Source organism: Giraffa tippelskirchi, chromosome 10 (assembly GCF_054371585.1).
Source record: "Giraffa tippelskirchi isolate mGirTip1 chromosome 10, T2T-mGirTip1v1.2.pri, whole genome shotgun sequence".
NCBI lineage: Eukaryota > Metazoa > Chordata > Mammalia > Artiodactyla > Giraffidae > Giraffa > Giraffa tippelskirchi.
In genome coordinates this window covers 113,393,069-113,415,913 of record NC_137284.1, presented here as the reverse complement: position 1 = coordinate 113,415,913, position 22,845 = coordinate 113,393,069, and the positions used below count along the sequence as shown (strand labels likewise).

At 42.1% G+C, this 22,845-nt stretch overlaps 1 protein-coding gene across 5 annotated transcripts in view; it reads right to left on the bottom strand.

Moving 5' to 3' along the window:
- The window catches only part of JAZF1 (JAZF zinc finger 1), a 331,360-nt gene that overhangs the window by 146,866 nt on the left and 161,649 nt on the right, over positions 1-22,845 (bottom strand). For 3 of the 5 annotated variants that reach the window (XR_014066918.1, XM_081534948.1, XM_081534951.1), the window contains exon 2: positions 3,301-3,373. Coding sequence is in view for 3 of the 5 variants with exons in the window: in XM_081534948.1 (XP_081391074.1) it covers positions 3,301-3,373 (73 nt within the window). In the remaining 2 variants the exon portion in view is untranslated. The remainder of the gene's footprint in view (positions 1-3,300; positions 3,374-22,845) is intronic. The other 2 variants (XR_014066919.1, XM_081534949.1) reach the window with 1 other exon arrangement.

Genomic DNA, 22,845 nt, shown 5'->3' with positions numbered 1-22,845 from the left:
TGCCAGCAAGGACATGATATGGTGAATTCTCTGTTGTATCAGATCTCTAAATACAATGATATGTCCAGTTCGACATATCCTCTCCAGATCTAACTTTCAGCTTATAGCAAATAAAGGAGACAGAGGAACCTGCCAAATGGCCTCATGGAGACAATCTAAAGGAAACCCTGAAGGTGGCCCATCTCTTCAACAAGTCACTGTACCAGATTAAAAGAAACTTGTGGGGACAAAACATCTAAGTGCAATGTGATGTGCTGGATTGGACACTGGGTCAGATAAACTACAGTAATGGACTTGTTTAGATCATCTGGGGAAATCTGCATACGATCTGGCTATTAGATTAGATGCAAATGCATTGAAAAAGTAGAGACTAGTGCCAAAACTGAGCAGACGGCAAAAGAGTGAGTACAGCTTTTGGTTAAAAATTATGTTTATTTATGTATTTATTTTTATTGAAGTATAGATGCTATTATGTAGTATTTTTAAAAAGTGATCTGAAAACTGTGTTTTAAGGTGTAACCACTAGTGATTAGTTGAGTAGTGGGAATGTGATATTTTAATAAATTTTTTTGTTTGCTTACATTTTCTAATTTTCTACAATGCCTCCATATGGCTATAATTACAAAAGGTTATTTTTTCTAATGGTTGAGGTTTTTAAAAAATTTTTTTATTTTGTATTGGGATATGATGCTTTTGAACTGTGGTGTTGGGAAAGGCTCTTGAGAGTCCCTTGGACAGCAAGGAGATCCAACCAGTCAGTCCTAAAGGAAATCAACCCTGAATATTCACTGGAAGGACTAATGATGAAGCTGAAGCTCCAATACTTTGGCCACTTGATGTGAAGAGCCAACTCATTAGAAAAGACTCTGATGCTGGGAAAGACTGAAGGCAGGAGAAGAAGGAGACAACAGAGGACGAGATGGTTGGATGGCATCACCAACTCAATGGACGTGAGTTTGAGCAAGCTCCGGGAGATGGGGAAGGACAGGGAACCTGGGGTGCTGCAGTCCACGGGGTCGCAGAGAGTCAGACATGACTGAGCAACTGAACAACAACAAAACTGGGGTACAGCTGACTAACAATACCGTGACAGTTTCAGGTGAACAGGGAAGTGACTCAGCCATACATATACATGTATCCATTCTCCCCCAAACTCCCCTCTCATTCAGGCTGCTACATAACACTGAGTAGAGTTCCATGTGCTATACAGTAGGCACTTGCTGATTATCCATTTTAAATATAGCCGTGTGTATATGCCCAGCCCAAACCTCCTATCATTCTCCATGCACCCACCCCCACAACTGTAAGTTCAATTTCTAAGTCTGTGAGTCTCTTTCTGTCTTATAAGTTCATTTGTATCATTTCTTTTTAGATTCCACATATAAGGGATGTCATACAATATTTTTCCTCTGTCTGACTTACTTCACTCAGTATGACACTCTTTAGGTCCATTCATGTTGCTGCAAATGGTATTATTTCATTCTATTTAATGGCTGAATAATATTTCATTGTATATATGTATAAAGGGTTTTCTTTTTTAATGGCTCATTTTCTCCCAGAAGACTCATCTCAGAAAGTTCACACCCACTGATTTACATCCTGGCTCTCTTGTATTTAAGCACATTCTACTGCACAGTTAATGCTAAACTATCATACTCGATTCAAATTCTCTGGTGGATTTTTTGTCTGAGGCCCTTGTTCCTACTCTTCACCTTCACTGAGGTCCCAAATCACACCCAGCACAGTATTTATTCCTTTAGTGAGTATAACACCTGTGTGACGAGCAGATCCCTGCTGCCAACCTGGCTGACGATACAAACAGGAAGAATGAATATGAAAGTCTCATAGACTCTCATTAGAATAAGGCTTAGTAGCACATACCTTTGTACATATATAGATAACATATTTTACCCAAAACACAATAGCCATGCTATTAAAAAATCCTATTCAATACCATAATTAACTTATTAACTTATAAGACTATTTATCCTATTCCTCAATATTACTAGGCTATTTCACATACATTCCAGTCACATAATTGTAATGTACACTATAGGATTTAGAAACTAACGTCTTTTCAAAACCCATGCTTACCTCAGGAAACACAGGTTTTGTGAGAAATCCAGAAAAGCGCATACATCTTTATATATTTGTATCTAATGTGACTTTGAAGGTGTTCCACTTAAAACATCCCCAAAGTTATAGGTACTGAAAAACAGTAGCTATTTTATCTCAGTTTCAGAACAGACTGATAAATAGGAAACCCCAAGAGGACATGCAAATAGATGTTTACATTAATGCATTCTTTAAAAAACATGCTTCATAAAAGAACTTTAAAGTGAGCACAGAGACTCCAATTCAAAGCCCTCTCCAGACAACGTTTAAGTAATTAATTTACTAAAAAGGCATTAAAATGAAGCAGTACAGATAATTCATTCCCAGCTTTCTACCTCAGATCCTGAACCAAGCAAGGATCTGGCACCAAGAAACCAGAAACACTCTTTGCCTTATGTAAAAAAGGGACAGCCAATAGAGATTCAAGCACTGAATTAAGGGCAGAGATTTTTTCATTCTCCTTAAAAATTCACTTCAATGCTAGGTTTACTTTGCCTTTTTCTCTTGGGAGGTTGGGCAGGGGGGTGTTGTCTTAACATAAGTTGATTTCAGGTTCTCTTCAAAAATCCCTGTCTCTTTAATTATTTGAGTTGGCTGAAATACCAAGTCCTCTTTTAGACCCGATATATCAAGTTCTAATAGTTCTCCGAGGTTCAAGTTCTAATAGTTCTCCGAGGTCATGCTCACGTGTTCAGTTTCAGTAAAAACTCATGCAACTGGACACAGAGGAGTCGGTTGAAAATGTTCTTCCTAAAAGGAGTTGCTACTATGTAACTTTGACATTAAGTTATTTCAATTTGTTATATCCAGATATATTCTGATATTCCAACAATGTTCTGAATTCATACAGCACCTCTTTACCCCAGGTTTTAAAGTTTCACTCACATAAATTCATTAATCTCCCAAACTGCCCTAAGAAGTCAAAAGAGCATACTCTAACTCTGCATACAAAATACTTCCAGAATGAGCTTATAAATCAGTCATGTTTTCTGCAACATGAACAGAGAACTACAACCTGCCTCTCTCCAACAGAGAAACAAGAAAATTCCATATAGAGGTTGATTTTAAATAATCTCCTGTAAATATTTGAAGACTGAAAACATTTTTCCTACCCTGTTAAAAAGATACATTTGAAAAATAAACGTGGCAGATATGAGGTTGCTATAAATTCTGAAAATGGCTTACCTATTAATGTAACTGAGGGCAACATAGGTTGGCTGCTGTAATTCTTGTTTTTCTAAAACACGTGGATCTGTATCTGAAATAAAAACACAATTATGATTTTTCAGCTTTCGCATCAGAATATATGAGGCTACCTAACCTAACGTAACAGAGGCTAAATGGAGAAAAAGATTAATTTAGTAGACTACTTTTTAAAGAAACCTCAGTCAGCAAAACATAATCATTTGTTCATTCATTCATAAATAACAAGATATTGCATTACTTTTCAAGAGAATTCCAAACATCAACAGTGATAAAATGTCCATCTGTCACACAAACTCCTGCACAATCCCCCTCATAAATATTGGTTTTCACTGCTTACAGTTACAATGTTGGCATGGTTTTTGGCGGTTAATCGCCCTAAGAAAGAAAGTCTCTGTTAATTATGCTCACTTCAATGCTGGAACAAATTAGTTGCCATTGGAGAGCTCCATCAATTTGAAAATCTACTGAGTATTGTTCATATTCCCTGAACACTTTTCTAGGTGTGGGTTCACATTCTAGAGGACAACGCTTCTCCTTCTTAATTGTATAATGAGTTTATTATAACTTTTCTAGACTCTTGATCAGAAATCCTCATGCTGGTTCAGAATCCACAAACATCACATTCATCAGAGGGTTTTTTTGAAGAGACAGAATTCAATACCATAGCAACCTTCTCTAACGGTGTTTCTCCAACACAACATAAAAATGCACTTTTACAACTATAAATATATTCTCAAGTTTCTCATGTAAAGAACTGATTGAGCTAAATATACACAAAAACAATGTTTCTATAGTAAAACTATAAAGAAACTGAACACATTTTTGTTTTCTTAGAAAAACGTTGAGACATTTCACACAGATTTCTTTTCATTACAACCTTGCTTAAAACCATCTCATTATTAGAACTCTTCCAGCTGCATTCAGCAATAACACCTTCTTTGATGTAATGACAGATGCTGTTTCCAGCACCTTTGTACAGAAAGTGTTTACTGCACGTGGTGGCTGTAAGATACACATGCTAACTTCAAAGTGTGGTAACAGGTGATGGGGGTAGAGGATGCAGACACAGTGGCATAGAGCAAGGGTGGCAAAAATGACAGCATAAAAATCAATTTACACATGCCTTCCACTCCCAGACTAAAACCAGACAGTAGTGGCAATTTTATTCTTGGTGTTAAAGTTAAGAATCTCATGTTCACTTTATTGTTTTTCCTATGCCAAGAAATTTCAGAGACATATTATTCAGAAATCCTGCTTCCTGGGTCTCTGCCATGGCAAGTCCATGAAAGCCAAATTCTGAAACAAGAGACAAAGGTTCTCTGAATGGCTCCATCAAGTCGGGTCTTGAGGTTTTTGGCAGCACAAGTGAGAACAACAGGTCAGTATATTCAGCATTTCCTCTGCCTCCTACAATGATTACATATGCAACTGAGGCTGTCCATAGATCACTTGACCTACAGAAATACTGTCTTATGAGCTTATTCCACTATCTTCCAAAACCCTAGGCTAGATGTATGCTCACATAGCCTCAAATTATGAGTGGTGAAAAAAAAGGACATCCAGAAGCTTCCAAATACCTCTCCATAACAACAACAACAACAACAACAACACTATTTGCAAGCACCTCAGGCAGGATTCTCCAGTTTTTCTGGAATGCAGACTCCATAACCAACAAGGAAGTAGAACCTCCGGACAGATGTCCACCAGGCCTGAGACATCTTTTCAGATTAATGTCTCCCTAGGCAACCTGTAGGACATCCATGAAATCTTCACGTTCTTAAAACGAAATTAGGTACTTGGCGCCCACAGTCAGTAGAAGTCTGCATGCATGCCATTGGAGGAAAAGCATCAGGGGCCATTCGAGCATAAACATCAGCTCCTTCACCAGCTTCCTGGCTGACTGGTGTGTGGTGATCATGACTCACCATTTTATGGATTTAATTACACCAGGGAGCCTTCCACATTCAGTAGAAGTATAATAGCTGCCTTCATTATTTCTCCCTCCCTGACAGAAAAGGAACTGTCTAATGCTGGAAACTCTCCACAGGAAGGTTAGAGTGACAAGGGCATAGGGTGTTCACAGCAGGATGACGATGTCCTTCTTGCGAAGACAGGACGTCATTTAGCAGAATGACCTGGAGAAGAGTAACTCTAGCCACTGGAGAGGATGACTGACTATACCAAGAAGAACATCCTTAAACCATGTGCTACACCGATGAGTTTGTTTTTTTTTTTTTTTTGCGTAAGTTGCTACAACAGGAAATGTGATATGAACTGCAGTGGCTATAGCATACAGTTCTCCCAGATCTTTCTCTGGCTTGCTTATGGTACTGATGAAAATGTGAACCCTGAACACTGGCTGTCACTGCCCAGAGGTAAAGTCCACCTCAGTAAATGGCCTGCGGGATAGGAATACTTGAATTTTTCGTGGCTACACAATACACCACTAAGAGATGACTTTTCTGTCTCATATCATCCCAGCACAGTCACAGATTTCAAGCAGACTGAAGGCTAAGAGAATTCCAATATGAAAATGTATTTTAAAATACCCAAGCAATAAAAACCTAATGACTTACTTCAAAGTCTCTAAAACACAGTATCCTCTAAAGTGGACAGCAATGTGCCTCTTGTACCATTCCTCTTTCGAGGTAATAGCTTGAACATACTGCTCCACAGTTAAGACGAGACACAAAGTGGAGCTTGCTGTAGCTCATGTGACCCACTGTCTTGTGGCTTTACAGATTCAATTCAATGCCAAAAGGCTGGACGTCACAGCACCAACTCCCACAACTTCTCAAGCGGTGGAGAGAAAAACCAGGCAGGTGGCAGGAATAAGGAAAGGACAACCTTCAGACCCTTCTGGATAGACCTAGAGTCCCACATGATGAAAGAAGGGCCAAGAGCACACCCTGTTCAATGATGGAGGCATGTGTTCATCATGGCTGTCCCTGGTGTTGGGAACCAGGGTGACCAACTGCCTGCATCTGGGGCCCGTGTTGAGTCTTTGGTAGCATTACCTTCAAACTTCCAGGAAAACTCAAGGTTGTTTCCTGAGTTAGCGGAGGCTAACTGATGAGCTCAAGGGCTTTGGCTGTGCTTCAGCTAGTCTGCATTGTTGGGATTTTATATGCCTCTGGAATTATTTCCAACGCAAGAAAGTGAAAACCCAGTTATACTGTCTCTCAGCAAGACTAACGAAGCCTCTCTTGGCAATGAGCTACTTGTAGGCTGGGAGGCAGGAGTGAGGAGGAGACAGGATATCACAGCCCCAACAAGGCCTTCTTCAAATTCTATATCCTCGAAACACTGGGCTCTGTGCTCGGTGTGGAGGGCAACAGTGGGAGGCCTGAGACGACGTGGGTGGGAAGGCAACCCCCGAAGATAAGACCCTGGAGAGGCAAAGGCCCACCCAGCCAGATGAGGGATACTGAAGGTCTGGGATGGAAACACCACTGTTCTGTGGACTCACTTGGTAACAATTAATGGGCACAGTCTGTTCTCAGTCTTCCGCCTAACAGCTGAACTCACAAAGCTGCAGAGCCTTCCACAACATCCCTGGATGAGCGCTGCATCCCTCCGCCTTTCTCTGCACCACCTCATCCGCAGCACTGTCCTTGTTCTGTGTCACCACACCACAGACTCTGGGCCTATCCTTTCCGCTTCCCATGCTTCTCAGAGGTGAGCCACCTCAACTTCTTTGCTCTCTCCAGCATTCAGCTCAGGCCCAGGCACGTAGGAGATGATGCATAATCATTATTAAATGGACACACTAATTTTATGATGTGAAAAATTGAAGACTTTTGGTCAAACGTGGCAGATGGATCAAAGGCATCTGTTTCCTTCACCATCCAAGGTCCCGTGCATGTGTGTTCAGTCATGTTCAACTATTCGTGACCCCACGGACTATATAGCCCTCCAAGCTCCTCTGTCATTTTCCAGGAAAGAACACTGGAGTGGGTTACCATTTCCTACTCTAGGGGATCTTCCCGACCCAGGGATTGAACCTACATCTTCTGCATTGACAGGCAGACTCTTTACTACTGGCACCACCTGGGAAGTCCATATCCAAAGCCCCACTAAGGAAGAAGTAAAGGAATTACAAATTCTCCAGGGATAGAAAAAAAAATGAGGCAACGTCAGCAGACAAGTGATTTCAACCAGTGTTTTGAAAGATGGAAAGCTCATACAGGAGTGCCAGTGACCTAGGGAGTACAGAAGAAGCCACAGTCTCAAGTGCCTGCAGCAGGGGAGACACATGAGCCAGGAGGGGAGTCCCCTGTAGAAGCCCGAGAGGCCCTGGACTTGGAGGTGCCAGGTGCTGCCAAAGGCAAGGAAGGGGAAGTTCAGGGCTGCAAACAGGAGAACTGTTTAAAAGGCTGATTATCCAGACACTGAACCAGGAAACCAAGCACAGCAGAGACCAAGAAAGAGTGGGGAGAACATAGGGCTGAAAATAAGGAGATTAAAGTAGAAATATACCTACTTCACTGGTCTTCAGAACACTGGCAGCCAGGCGGGAGGGCACCTCTCTTGATTAAGCTAAGTGGGTGCAGAGATGAGACGGCCAGATGCTGACATCTGGCGATTTCCTGATTAAGTGACTTCCCTACAGATAAGTCAACAAGCTTCATCCACGCCTCTATCCAGAGCCTCCTATCAGCTTTTTATTGCCTCAGTGTCTTAAACAGGAGCCAAGAGCAGTCAAGGAAGGGTCATTAGACATCGGAGGGTAAGTCTTGAACATGAACGGGAGATACCAAAATAAATAAATGGTGGGAGACAGGAGCAAAGGACAGACAAATTGAGGCTTGGAAAGTTAAGGGACATGCCTATTTACACAAACTCAGTTAACAGCACGGCTAGGACCAGAAGCCCTGCATCCTCAGAACCATTAGGCCAGTGTTCTGACCATTTAAAAGGCTGCTCATCCTCTGAAGTCAACTTGTTGCTACCATCCAGTTGTAACACTGGCCTCCATACAATTTTTATAGCTTTCTTAAAAGCCCGGCAAAGTTCTGTTGCAACTTTTCGATCCACTTTTAGGACTGAATTTTGATGAACCAACAATTTACAAAGACCAACATTTAATTCACAGCTAGTTTATTTCAGCTGCTGAAATAAATATTTCTTGCTGGCAATAGTCCTTCCAAAAATAAAAATAAAATAATCCTACAATTGCCCATAACCAGCCTTTGAATGGATCAACTCTTCTTTCGTTTATAGACACGTCATTTGAAACTTTTCCCAAGCCATAATTTCCATTACAGGGCAGTCAGTACAAATTACAGTGAGATTCTTGCCTTTCCAAATTCAATGTGAAATCCAGATGCAGTTAAGTGTTGCTGTAAACTTTATGAGTTAAATATCTCAAAGTCAGGGACATTGTGCAGTATAATAACACCATCTATTAAAAAAGCATCCATGTTCCCATTTGTAGCCTGAGTTTTCCTCCACAAGTGAACGAATAAACATTATTCAATCAAGAACCATTTAGACAATGCTCCAGGAGCCTGATTTATAAACAAACACAGCATACTGCAGCCTTTCCAGTTTCCGACATGGCCAGAGGGCTCAAGTTATTAGAAATAGACCGTTTGGACCAGAGTGCTTTCTAACTCTTCACCATCCCATCAAACTCCTATTGATGACTGCTTGAGAGTGGTAGCTATTTTTCCTGAGTATAAGATGTGGAGCCTTATATGTATGACACTATCAAGTCCACACTCTTCAACCAAATTCTCCACCTTGTTAGCTGGGACAAGAGAGACTGCCAGAGTCCATCACGGCTGCCAGGAATGCTTATGTAGCCCACAGCCTGTACATCTGTATATAGCAGCCCTGAAGACTGGGGTACTGGGGTTACACAACAATGTAATTCTTCTATACAGGAGTAAGACCAAAACTTAGTCTCATTTGATCTTACACGCTTGTATGCTTTTATACACAATTGGGTGTGTCTGCTTTCCCCAGAAATGAACCTGATGATGGATCCAAGTAACATGTCATACAAAAGACCATAAAGGAGGCTTCTATGTCATTCGTGCCCATGGGGAGAGCCTATAAGCAGATATGTGGAAGAGAAGGGAGCTGCTGGTGGCTGAGGCTAAGTGGCAAATGAAAACGCAGGGAAAATGATGCTCTTGAAGTCCTCTCTTGAAGGGTGGAAGGAAAATGGCTGTTCATAAAGAGACCTTCCACTCCTTCTGCCTAAAATTGTTTGCCCAAGAAACTCCTACTCATCCTCCAAGGTGTTGACCTATATACTACCTGTACCATGCACTGCGTTACATGCATCTGCAAATCTGTCTTAGCACCCCAGCAACACAAAAGCTCCTTAAGAGACCAGATTTTACAGGTCACAAACCCTAAGTCCAGTGCTCTGTAAGTAGTCAGTGAACATATGCTTAACAAATGAATGCCCCATACATGCGTACCACAAAAGACACAAAGGTCAGCATCCAGCTCGGTCTGTTCCACTACAGAGTTAGATGGACAGGAAAGGAAAACAGACTCAAGTTTAAGTGACTGTCCAGTATTAAGAGATACTGACATGAAAAATACATGCCAGTAAACACAGATGTGCAGAGGGAGAGAAAATAATGCAAAATTCAGAATAATGGAGGGCAGGTATAAAAGGGCTAATTTGGGAAGGATTCACTGATGAATAGGAACTGAGTTGGGGTTTAAAGGAAAGGGAGCTAGGCATAGGGAGTGGTTCATGGGTGAGGTTGCTGCTGCTGCTAAGTCGTGTCAGTCGTGTCCAACTCTGTGTGACCCCACTGACGGCAACCCATCAGGCTCCTCTGTCCCTGGGATTCTCCAAGAAAGAATACTGGAGTGGGTTGCCATTTCCTTCTCCACATAGGTGAGGTTAGGGGATCCAAAAGTGGCATGCAGTTTGAAGCAGAAAGCACAGGCGAGAAGTCTGTGGGTACTATGGAAAGGTAGTAGGGCTAAAGAGCCAATATTCATTAGGTATAAAATATTTATAGAAATACTTTAAAACAGAGGTTCTGAACTGTGGGCAATTTTTCCCCCACCTCACCCCCTATCGGGATGTCTGGCAAGGTCTAGAGACAATTGGGGGGAGGTACCACTGGTATCTAGTGGGCAGAGGCCAAGGACGCTGCTAAACATCCCTACAATGCACACACAGGACAGCGCTCCCCTCCCCCCAACAAAGAGTTACCTGGCCCAAAATGCCAACAGGGCAGGTATTGAGAAGCCCTGCGTTAGAGCTCTGTGAATATTATGAGGATGGAGCTCTTGCTTCCTGACTTTTCTCTCTTTTCTGTGGTCTAAATCAAAAGGCTGCTTAGGAGGCTACAAAAGATACAAGAGGTTGTTTGGACTTACAAGAGCTCAGACTTTCCTCATGGAGACAAAGAACCTGAACTCATTTCAAGAAAGATATACTGATCTCTTGTCATGCACTAGCTACATAAGGAAAATTCTAAGTCAGTAGAACAGACTGAGCAGCAAAGACTACACAATTCACAGTCAACAATAATCCAAGACAGACTGGGATTCTGTGCCAACCTAGAGGGCTATACTAACTGCTGGAGAAACAAAACAGGATTCCCAGGGAGCATCAGAGAAACTTCTTGCAAGGAAATTTTACACAAGTCTTGAACTAAATACACAGAAAAGGTGAGAAAATGGTGAATCAGAAAATGGTCTGAGCAGAAGCAGAAACGAGCAGAGATGGGGGCAAGAAGGTGTGGCTAGAACTTTGCTCGAAGAGTCTTGCAATTCAGATCAGTCCTAGAAAGGTTTAAAATGTTCTCCAAAAGTCTGCACTTAATCCTGTGAACAACAGAGAGCCTTAGAAGGAGTAAACTGATACGTTCCATGTTTTAGAAAAATAACTGGGGGGTGGTGTGGAAAATGGGGAAAAAACTGGAAGAAAGAAGTATAAGATTCAGTGAAAGCAGAAATGGAAATACACAATTTTTTTTCTTGGATACAGAGCTGACGGCCTCATTATCAAAAGGAAGTAACTAGAAAATGAAAAGGGTTTGACAGGCAAGAAATGGAGGTCTGCTTCTGATGTGTGGGCAGACATTTTGCAGAAGCAAGAAGACTCAAAGGAAGAAGAGATAAAGGGCTCAGGACACAGATAGGGATTGCAGCACTGGAGATTCCCACCAAAATACCACATTCCAGCAGGCACTGGAAGCAGACCATGTACCACAAACCAAACAACGATATACAGCAAAAATCTGGCCATCCTGAGTCAAAACTTGGTTATCACAGTAACTCAGCCAATTCATCAGAAAGTACTGAGAAGAAAAAAAAAAAAAAGAGAGAGAGAGTACTGATTGAGGACCTAATACACCTAGTAGAATTCCGCCAGGGATCAAGAAAAGCCAGAGACTGCACTGCATCTGAAACCAAGTAATTGGTAAACTTCACAAGGCAGTGAATATGAAAGATTGGGACAAAAAGAGACCTGAGTTGAAACAGACCCCGAATTCAGTGTTTTAAATGATTTGGTACCCAAGTCTCTAAGGCTCACTATTGTAATTATCCTCCCATGGGAATCCCTGCTCCCATTTCTTGGTGTTGCCAAGGATTATAACGCAACTTCCCCACACAACTCAAAATGCTGCCTTTCAATAGTAGCTGTATAGCCTCTTTGAGTCTTTTTTCATCTACAATTTTGATAAGGATAGTACTTTTGCATGAGGGTTGAAATGAGGATTAAATAAGCAATGTGTTAGGTGTAGCTACTAGTTGGTTCTTTAGCCCATAGAATATTTTAAAATCAAACACTGCAGTGTTGTGGATTATCTTCATTTTATAGTCAGTGGTATTATGATACACAAAAAATCTGAGAACTCATCATTCATATAATGTAGTTGAGATTGCTGGCTACCATCAGTCATTTTCCCCTTTTCCTTCATGAAAAAAGTGAAAGTGTTAGTCACTCAGTCGCGTCTGACTCTCTGTGACCCCACGGACTGTAGCCTGCTAGGCTCCTCTGTCCATGGAATTCTCCAGGCAAGAATACTGGAGTGGGTAGTTATTCCCTCCTCCAGAGGATCTTCCCCACCCAGGGATCTTCCCCCGGTTTCCCGTATTCCAAGCAGATTCTTCACCATCTGAGCCCACCAGGGAAGCCCCTTCTTCCTTCATAATGCTTAGGAATATGGCTGACTGGTATAAAGACTACATTTCCCAGCATTCCTTGAGCCAGGTGCAGCCCTATGACACTAAGGCCTTGTCAATAGGATTTAAGATTTCTGGGAAGCCCCTTTAAAGTCATGAGCCTTTCTTTGTGGTATTTTCCCCTCCTGCATCTAATCTGGATATGAAATAATTTGGGGAATAGAAGTCATACATGGCTAAGCAACACAATAGGAGCCTGGATCCCTAATCTCATGAGGCCCACCAACACTCTGACCCCCTCCAGACTTCCTGAAAGTGAAAGAAATAAACTCTTCCACTTAAGGCACTGCTATGTCGAGTCTTCCAGTTACATGAAGCCAAACCAAATCTGAACAAAATAGCTGGAATGCTGGTTTATTTTGTTGGACTCAAAGTTCTAATCTGAACTATGTAATATTTTATGTCTTGCCCTTTTTTTTTTTTTAAGAGTCTTAAAAAATTCTCTTTAAAAAGTAACATACCAGCTGATGAAAACAAAATCAGAGTAAAATCACACTCATATCATCACACCATCTGTGGCTCACTCTTAACCTGGGATAATTAAAAGAATGGGAAAAAGAAGAAGGGAAAACCATCATGTCAAATTATGGCTCCTCTGGTGGCTTTAGGACTTTCTCTAGAATTGGTTATTAGTGGGCAATAATGAAGCAAATTGCACATGCATATTACTTCTGAGTTATGAACAATGCAACCAGCAGTAACCTTTGAAGCTGTCAGGATCTTTTCAGGCAAGCAATTAAAGTGAAAAATGAGAGTGTGCACAACTTCCATCACCCAATACTACATGTAATAACATCACCTACAAACACTGACATAAGAGTGTGACTCGGTCTGAATATTTATTAATGCAGATCTGTTCCCATTTGTTCCTTTTTTCCCCTGTAACCCATTCTACCCCCACCTGCCAATGTTTTTTTTTTCCATTTCTTTAAAGGGCAGCTCTGACATCATGAATTACATTTGCCTGAAACCTACATGCACTGACATCCTTCTCATCTTCACCTCAGGAAGGTTCCTTCCTTATCCCCTGACCAAAATACAAATTTAGGGCATGCTTGGTTTCCAGAGAAGAAAAAGCAGATAAGGAAGTAAGCTCCGATTAGGAAAACACAAAATCAAGATTATAATAATTAACATTAACAACTGATATTTACATGAGGCCAAATATCTGTCAAGCATTGCATGCTAGGCACTGAAGGCCCTTCAGTCATCCATCAAGGTCCCAGTTCTCAAGTAGACCAGACTCTGGAGGATGACTTACACTGATCTATAATAAAAATGGGCTGATGTTAAAAAAAAAAAATCTGACTTTCTGCTGAAGTGTAGAAATCACTCCTTGCTTACATATGTTTCATGATTTAAATACTTGGAAGGACTTCGAGAAAAGGCAGGAATAAACAGAGGTGATCCACTTGGAATAGGTTTTTCCAAGCAAAGAAACCCTGTGCTGAGTCTGAAGATGTGAGGCTTACAGGTTCTATAAGCAAGTTTGTCTCATATGGTTTCATTCACTTCTATGCCACCAAGTACCTAGAGACCAGTGATTCTTTCTCAACTAGAACTGCTCACTAGTATCGCCTGGGTAGCTTTCAAAAATTCTGATGCCTAAAACCCATCTGCAAAAATTCTAACACGCTAGGGATGAAGATCTGGTTTAGAAAGTCATTAAATCAGTTTGCATTTTTCCCCTAAACTAAAAAGACAATTGTAAAACTGTAAATGATTTATTGAAAATAATTTAAAAGTTTTATAAATAAATCCAAGTCTGTGAATTCAGACTTGACTTAAGGCTCAGGTCTTCACCACCCCCACCCCAATCTTTAAATTTTATAAAGAAAGTGCTAAGCTTAATGATTATGCTGACTATTAGTATCATATATCTTTAAAAGCAAATCACAACCAACCAAATACCAACAATCCTTGAATTGTGAGCAATTTTCATCTACTCAATAAGAGTGTTCTGGCAAGCCCTCTTACTGGGAACTCCCCCATCCCTTCCTCTACAGCCTTTTATTTTTGGTCACTGATTTTCTTCACAGTATGTTCCTAAAATAGTAAGGCTGCATTCCTTGAAGTATTCTATGGCTCAGAATTTTCTGTCATTCACATTGGCCCCAACCAGTGCTGTTTTCCTTGCTGTTATTATTCACCTCACTTAGAAATCAGGTCATAACCAAGCATAATCGTTGTGCATTTTGGAAGCCAGTTAAGGATTTGCCAAAAGGAATCACCCTCATTACTTCTCATCTCCCAGGGAGGCAGAGGCATAATCACTGGTTTCAAAAAAAAAAAAAGGCACAGAGACAATCAATTGAACATCTGGACTTGGAGTGACCTGGCTGTTCTGCCTGAAAGCCATCAAACATAAGGGCCCACATCAGTTACAGTTCACTGGGGTGGATGGCTGATCTGCAAAGCTCTGCCTGGCAGGCTCCAGGATCCCTCACGGCATCTCTGTGCCCGGATAGCAGCCAGGAACAGGGTGTGCATGCTCCAGGACCACAAAGGTCGCACAGATGTCAGGGATTCATTCCTCCCCGTTCTGCGTGGGTTGTGCACTCCTACTTGCTAATGAGGAGGGGCATGCTGGGCTGTCCAAAGATCAGTCTCGCTGATGGTGTGAATCTGGGCCTGGAAGGCCCTGGCACATGGCAGATGGCCCCTGGAATTCTTGGCTTCTGTGGAAGAACGTCTGGGAAGCAACTCCAGACTTCCTGTTGCTCTTTTTTTTTTTCTCCCCAAGGCTTTCATTTCTGTAGCCAGGCAATGTAATAATCATGGGCACAGTCGGCTACTTAACTCTGTGACCTGAGCAAGTTTCTCAGCCTAAGTCTCAGTTTTCTGACATGAAAGGTAGTGATTCATAGTTCCTACACATTATGAGATTATTATGAGGATTAAAAGAGACAAGCAGCACAGAGCTCGTAGTGGCTGCTGCATGGTAAATACTTAATAAACTACACCTGTTATTACTGCAGGTAGTCAGGTCTGAAAGCACGTAGTGTTTACACCGTTGGACTATATTTGTGAACGATCAATTGTTCTTAAGTAGCAGTGAGAACTTACCTGGTGCCGCTAGTGGTGAAAGAGCCCGTCTGCCAATGTAGAAGACATAAGAGGCATGGGTTTAATCCCTGGGTTGGAAAGATCCTCTGGAGGGAGGCAAGGCCCACCCACTCCAGTATTCTTGCCTGGAGAATCCCCAAGGACAGAGGAGCCTGGCAGGCAAAAGTCCACAAGGTTGCAAAGAGTCAGACACAACTGAAGCGACTTAGCATGCATGTACAGCAATGATAACTGATAGTTAAGAGGATTATCATTGCTGAGTGCCTACTCTGAGTCCATGCAGAATGAGCTCCTTTCTCTGTGCAATCCTCATGAAAACCCTGCAGGGGAGGTACACCTCCTACCCCTTTCCCAAAGGAAAATATAAGACTTAGAAAAGGTCCAGATCACACAGCTCGGAGATAAGACTTTAGATTCAGGTGTGACTTCCAAGTGCAGCTACTTGACCCTGACCACCATCTAGTTCTAGAGAAGGAACTGGCAACTCACTCCAGTATTCTTGCCTGGAGAACTCCATGGACAGAGGAGCCTGGCAGGCTAGAGTTCATGGGGTCGCAAAGAGTTGGACACGACTGAAGCGACTTAACACACACACACCACCTAGTTCTGTCACACTAGTCAATAGTGATGTTCTCAAATTGCCGACTGGGCTTTTCTTGATTTTTTTTTTCTCACTAAAATACTGGAATTCTTTGGAAGCACTGGAATGAAAAACTCAAACTGTGATGAAAGCCAGAATCTGCAACACAGGCTTGAACAGTAACTCACCTTTACCTCCTTTTCAGTTTCTCCTCTGGATGACTGATCTTAAAGAACACAAGATCTGGATCCAGAAGACATGGATTCTAGTCCTCATTCTAACCAGTTCTTGTTGTTTAGCTACTAAGTCCTGTCTGACTCTTTTGTGACCACATAGACTGTAGTCCGCCAGGCTCCTCTGTCCATGGGGATTTCCCAGGTAAGAATAATGGAGTGTTTTGAAAAGATAAATGGAGAATAAGCCATTTCCTTCTCCAGGGGATCTTCCCTGACTCAGGGGTCAAACCCGCATCTTCTATATTGGCAGGTGGATTCTTTACCACTGATCCACCTGGGAAACCAGCAAGTTCTAACTTATGGCTTTAAGCAAATTAGTTTCCTTTCCTGTGAAATGATGGTGCATACCACTGTCACAAGCTTGAGATAAGAATCACCTGTGAATTGAGCAATTCCAGTATAAACGCTAAGGCCCCACGTCCGGCTGCCAACCTAAGGTGGCCTTGAAGGTATTATCTCCCCAATAAGAATAACCCGATGCAACATTATTTACTTGTTAGTATCTTAAATACTATGTGAGGAGGAGAAGGCTTCAATTATACACTGAAATAGTGACCTGAGTTCTTTGTAAAAAGGGCTTAGACTTCATCTGCCTTCATTCCTGAAGCTTAGCAAGCATGTGCTCATGCGCCAGCATCGCTTTTCTCCTGCAAGAGTAAGGACCTTCATCAGAAAGCTCTCCAACTGCACTTCCAAAGAGTCACGTGTCTCGTCAGTGGAGACAGAAAACTTTTTGGCTAGTTTTCAACTGTGTTTATTAAGCCACTCTAACTAGAAACAGTGTGATCAATTAACGTGCTTTAGAGATAAAAGGAAAGCCTTTCAATTTATAAACCAAAACACACTGAAATGATTTTATCACACATTCAAACCAAATGCAAAACTCCCCATAATGCTCAAGTAAAACAAGCATTATCAAAGTAATTGCAAGACATTGGATTCCTCAGAGAGGTTCAGGAGACTTCAGGGATTTGGTAAACATTACTATCAGCTGAGTTCCAGAAAATGGAACACAGGGAGGCTGATGGATTTTCTCAGCTTACTGGAGATGAGGTTTAATACTTGAGACATGGATTCAATATCATAAAGATATTAAAAAAGGAATGCACAGATAACATACACTTTTAAAATAGATATGTTCTTTGCTGACTGTCTACAGCCATGCTGCCCGTCATTCTCTTCCCCCTTCAATTCACTCTAGCCAAGGATATAGCTCAGGGTGTTCAACATTTCAACAGTGCTATACATATTTCAAATTGTAACCAGTACATCTCCCCCACAGAAATATACAGAAGGCGCACAAAACATTACTCAACTTCACTGTATGCAACCGACATATTATTTCGTTTTTTAAAATGTTGGGACAACCCACTAAATTGATTTTATGAACCATTCATGAGTCCCAAATAGTGATATTTTTAAAAATGTAACTCTTGCTAAATTACAAGTCAATAATAGCAAGCATTAAGCCCACCCCACACATGACTATTGTTTATAAGACAAAAGACTTAGGTATCTATAGAAGATCCTTCCCAATTTGGCTCCAAACTCATCTTCCCAAGTTCTCTTCATATAGCTCCTACTTCATCTCATCCTCTGCACACACCTCGTTCCCACTCCATACCTTATGTTCTGATGATCCTGTTTGCCTCCCCAGGTTCACTGCCTGCCTTTCTCTGCCTTAAACTAGCCTACCCAGGCTCTCTGGCCAGGATTAGCCAATGAAAAGCACCAGTAGGAAATCAGAAGGTGAAAGAGAGATGTATTCTGCTGATAAGCCTTTGTAGCATAGGCTGCTTCCCCAACTTGGAACACTTCCTCCCAACTTCTCTGTAGCCATGCTCGGGTTCATCCTCCCAAGTCTACTACATGGGGTACCTCCCCTCCAAAGTGCTCCAGAATCTACTTAACAGAATTCACCTTAGTACACACTTCTGTTAAGAGGCTGAATTACACTTTAATTATCTACATCCCAACAGACTCAGCTTCTCCAGAGTCACCCCCCATTTCTCTTTTCCCCAGCCGTTAGCACAGAGGCTGGCACGTGTAACTGTGATCACTGAAAGGATCAATAAATGAGTGAAAGGTAAGAGAATTGTTAATTTTCAAGTGACATCACAGTTATATGCCAGGAGGTAGTATTTTCTAACAATGGTGTCTACAGAGCTACTTCATCGAAATTCCCACTCTGGGCTGACTTAGTCTCATACTTGTGCTCAGTTGTGTCTGACTCCTTGCAACCCCACGGCTGTGTAGCATGCCAGGTTCCTCTGTCCATGGAGTTTTCCAGGTAACAATACTGGAGTGGGTTGCCATTTCCTCCTCCAGGGGGATCTTCCCAACCCAGGGATCAAACTCACATCTCTTACATTTCCTGCCTTGGCAGGTATATTCTTTATCACTGAGCCACCTGGGATGCCTAGGGAAACCTAGTCTGTATTTTCTAAATATAACTGCTGGAAATCAGCTCCAGAAAACTGCTGCTTACTGTGTGGTACACCGACTATCTTTGGCGGTAACTAAGTAGCTCCTTCACAATCCCACATTACCTAGCAGGGTGTTTTCTGTTTATTATGCTAATTACACTTTACTTGAAAAATGTAATTATTGCTGCAACACGAAGAAATAATTTTAGTGGGCAAAATATTCATTAATCAAGTCAACAGACAACAGATCTGCAGAGTTTAAGAAAGGTCCTTAGAGAAGAGAAAAAAGATAATCACCTAGAGATTCCTCCGTTCCATAAATATAGGTTAAATCTATTCAGTTACAGTCTCCTGAAAGTTTACCTTTCAGATTTACTCCAATGACTCCTACTGAAGTCTCAGTTTAAACTTTTGGGTTCTAAAATGTATTACCCAACAGAATTGTATTGCATCAAAAGGTGTGATACAGAGGAGAGATACATTTCATACCGGGTCTCTTGAAAATGTTGATTTGCTCCAGGGTTCCTCAATTCAAATACCAGCCTCTGCTTTCTTACATGAAAGACAGGGAGAGAGGTGTCATAATGAGAACACTGTTCTGTTTGCTGGATTTTTACACCATCCTTGTCCCTTATAAACACTCAGCCTTTTAAACGTGAGGGTGAGAGGATATTTAAAAATTTTCTAACATGCTAGTAATAAGAGCCCAGGGAAGTATTTGTCAATGGAAAACAACACAGTGACCAGGGATCAGATCAAACTCTACTTACGATTAAAAGATCCTTCAATCCCTAAGACAATTGTCCCTCACACAAAATGATAAACCCATTGCCCTGTTTCCTACAGTTCTTCTCTTCAATGCCCTTTTAAAATATTTATATGCTCAGATTTATGTCAACTGTATATTTACTAGACATGTTCCCCCATTACATTATAAGGGGCTTAAGGGACCAGGAGAGATGGGTCACAGAAAGCAGTATACAATAATTGACAGTCAAGTTTATTTTTTACACCAAAAAATATTTCCATGTTTTCATTTAATTTTAAATGCTAACAACCATATTCTAGCCTCCACATGCTCATAAAGCTGTTTAACAGTCCAGAAAGAAAATAATAATAATTTTGTTTTAAATAATGTTCACCATCCACATCTTAATAGTCTGGACACTGAAGCATTTTTCATTTAGAGTAATGATCTCCAGGAGCAAAAATAATATAATTATAACTGAACTACTTGGTCAGCTAAATCACAACCAGAAAGGCATTGGTATGTATTTCATTCACTGTGTCAAAAAATCTTCATTCTGGACCATCAACATAGCACTAAATTTTGATCTGTCATTGAAAACAGGTCGCTTCTATTTCTGGCTTACAGCAGGGTAACAGGGTACAGCAATTGGCAAAGACAGCTAATATTTCATATTAAATCTCCCCACCTGACCTTCTGAATCAAAAGTAGAGAGACTCATGAATAAGGAATTATTATATAAACATCTCCTTTACGTCTTAAAAATAAAAAACCTCTTAAAGCCTGGAAAGAAAGATCAAAATCCTTGGGACGAAAGCTGGTTGTTGATGGGATGGCCACTGAAGACCCCTGAAGGCTGTGGGCTACACTCCTCAGCTGCCTCCTCTTACAAACAGGAGCACGTAGGGAGCCCTCGCATTTGAGCGGACCATGAGACAAAGCCAGCACAAGCGTTTCCAGGGAAGGAATTCTGATGAGAGGGCATGCTGGCCACTCTAGGTGTGGCCCTTGGTGGCCCTTTGCCGCTGCCACGCAGGCAGCATGAATTACACACACTGTAGGAGAAAGCAACTCTCCTGAACTCCTCTACAACTCATTGTGAAATCACACGTGGATTCACCTTTAAAGCACGTTTTTTACCTTTCTTTACATAAAAACTTTGAGAAAAACTTTGCAGATATATTCCTGCCTTTACTACCCCCACCCCAGCCTAGGTAAAGTGACCCTCCCGTCTGCTTCCAGTGCACCCCACCAGTCACCCCAACTTCACACTCACCACAAGCTCTGCAGCAGCCCAACTAGCATTCTCTCCCACAAGGCCAGAGTTTCTCATGGTGGGGTGGAGAGAGCTTTATAAACTAGTCTACACCTGGGTACTCCTCGTGCGATTCTGACTTAATTTATCTGAGGTGGAAGATCCACTAAATGAAGGTACTTGGAGTTTTAAAAGCTCCCCAGGTGACTCTAATGTGCAGTCATGACTGAGAACCACTGCTGACTGCAGCTCCCCGAGGACATGCCCCATGGCTGGCTCACCCTCAACCTGTCCCCAGCCCCCACCTAGCCCCACCCTGGCACCCAGCACAGTGCCTGCTCACTGAGTATTAATCGAATGAATATAAAATGTTGTCCAATGATTGCAGAGTAAGGGTAAAGCCAGGAGGGTCACCGGCATGGGGTATACACTAACAGTGCTCTTTAAACTGGATGTGCAAACGAGTCAGGTGGAGGGCTTGTTACAGCTCAGCCTGCCAGGGCCCCACCTCTGAGAATATGCAATTGCAACAGGTTCCCAGGTGACACAAATACTTCCAGAACCATCGCACTATAAAGGACCAAAGCTGCCTAATAATCTTAGATTCAGCTACATGTGGTAACACGTGACAGCTGGGGCTGTGTGGCGAAGGGAAGTAGTACTGTGGGGAATGTCACAGGGAGGGATTGCTGGCCAAAGACCAGGGCCAAGGACATCACCCCTCTGGACTCCCAACTCCCGCAGGGAATCTTTCATTTTCATGGCTTAAATATCTGAATCATCTGTCAGGTGCTCACGCCCACTAAGGATTAAGGTGTGGCCAGCAAGAACAATAGACAGCATCAACGTGTGAGTAAAAATTACGGAACACTTTCCTAGAAATATAGACCCAAGATCAAATTTTCCCAGAGCACTAGTGGCAGACTTCAGCCAGAAAACAAACCCACGGCTGCTTGTTAAATCAACTCAAGCACCAGATTCTACAGCTGTAAAAATACAGTGGTTTAAAATCCAAGCTTCTAATAGCCACCCAACTAGATGCTGTATTAGAATTACTTAAGGGTTTAAAAAAAATGCAAGTTTTCTTCAACTGCTCTCAGTTAAGAGATTTCTTTCTTAGGAGACAAAGGTAAGGAAAAAGGAAAATGCCCAGTGCATCAGGTTTTCTCACGAGTGTCCTGGTTACTGGTTCCCAGGAACGGGAAGGAGGAATGCTTGCTGGCCCTTCCCACTGCCCTTCAATCACACAAGCCACTGAATAGTGGCACAAATGGAATCGTGACAGTGACCTGGGCAGGGCTATTCTCTCCCATGGCTAGTTACTGGTCCTCTGGGTTCCAGCCAGCAGTGATAAATCTGGATGTCTGAAAACTAAATACTCTCGGGTTGTGAAAAAGCTAATCTGCAAGGAGTTTCTGAAGCAGAAGTAAACAGGCAACTGTGGCTTCTGAAAAAGACCTCTGTTATTAGGATGAGAGGGGCATGAAGGTGGAGGACTCACCTACACAACGATGATAAAGCCTTACAGTTACATTCAGCCATAGTGACATCATGGCTCTAGAAAATGTCATAATGGCTAAATATAATGGGGTGTCCTGGACGAGATTCCACAACAGAAAAAGGACAATAGGTTAAAAACTAAGGAAATCTGAATCAAGTATGAACTTTATTTAATTATCAGTTTGGTTCATAATTGTGACAAGTATACGATACTAAGGGCTTCCCTGGTGGTGCAGCAGTAAAGAATCCACCTGCAATGGGGGAGATGTGGGTTCAATCCCTGGGTCAGGAAGATGCCCTGGAGGAGTCTATGGCAATCCACTCCAGCATTCTTGCCTGGAAAATCCCATGGACAGAGAAGGCAGGTGGGCTGCAGCCCGTAAGTTCGCAGAGTCGGAAACTGCTGCTGCTGCTGCTTGCTTCTGCTAAGTCACCTCAGTCGTGTCCGGCTCTGTGCGACCCCATAGGCGGCAGCCCACCAGGCTCCCCTGTCCCTGCGATTCTCCAGGCAAGAACACTGGAGTGGGTTGCCATTTCCTTCT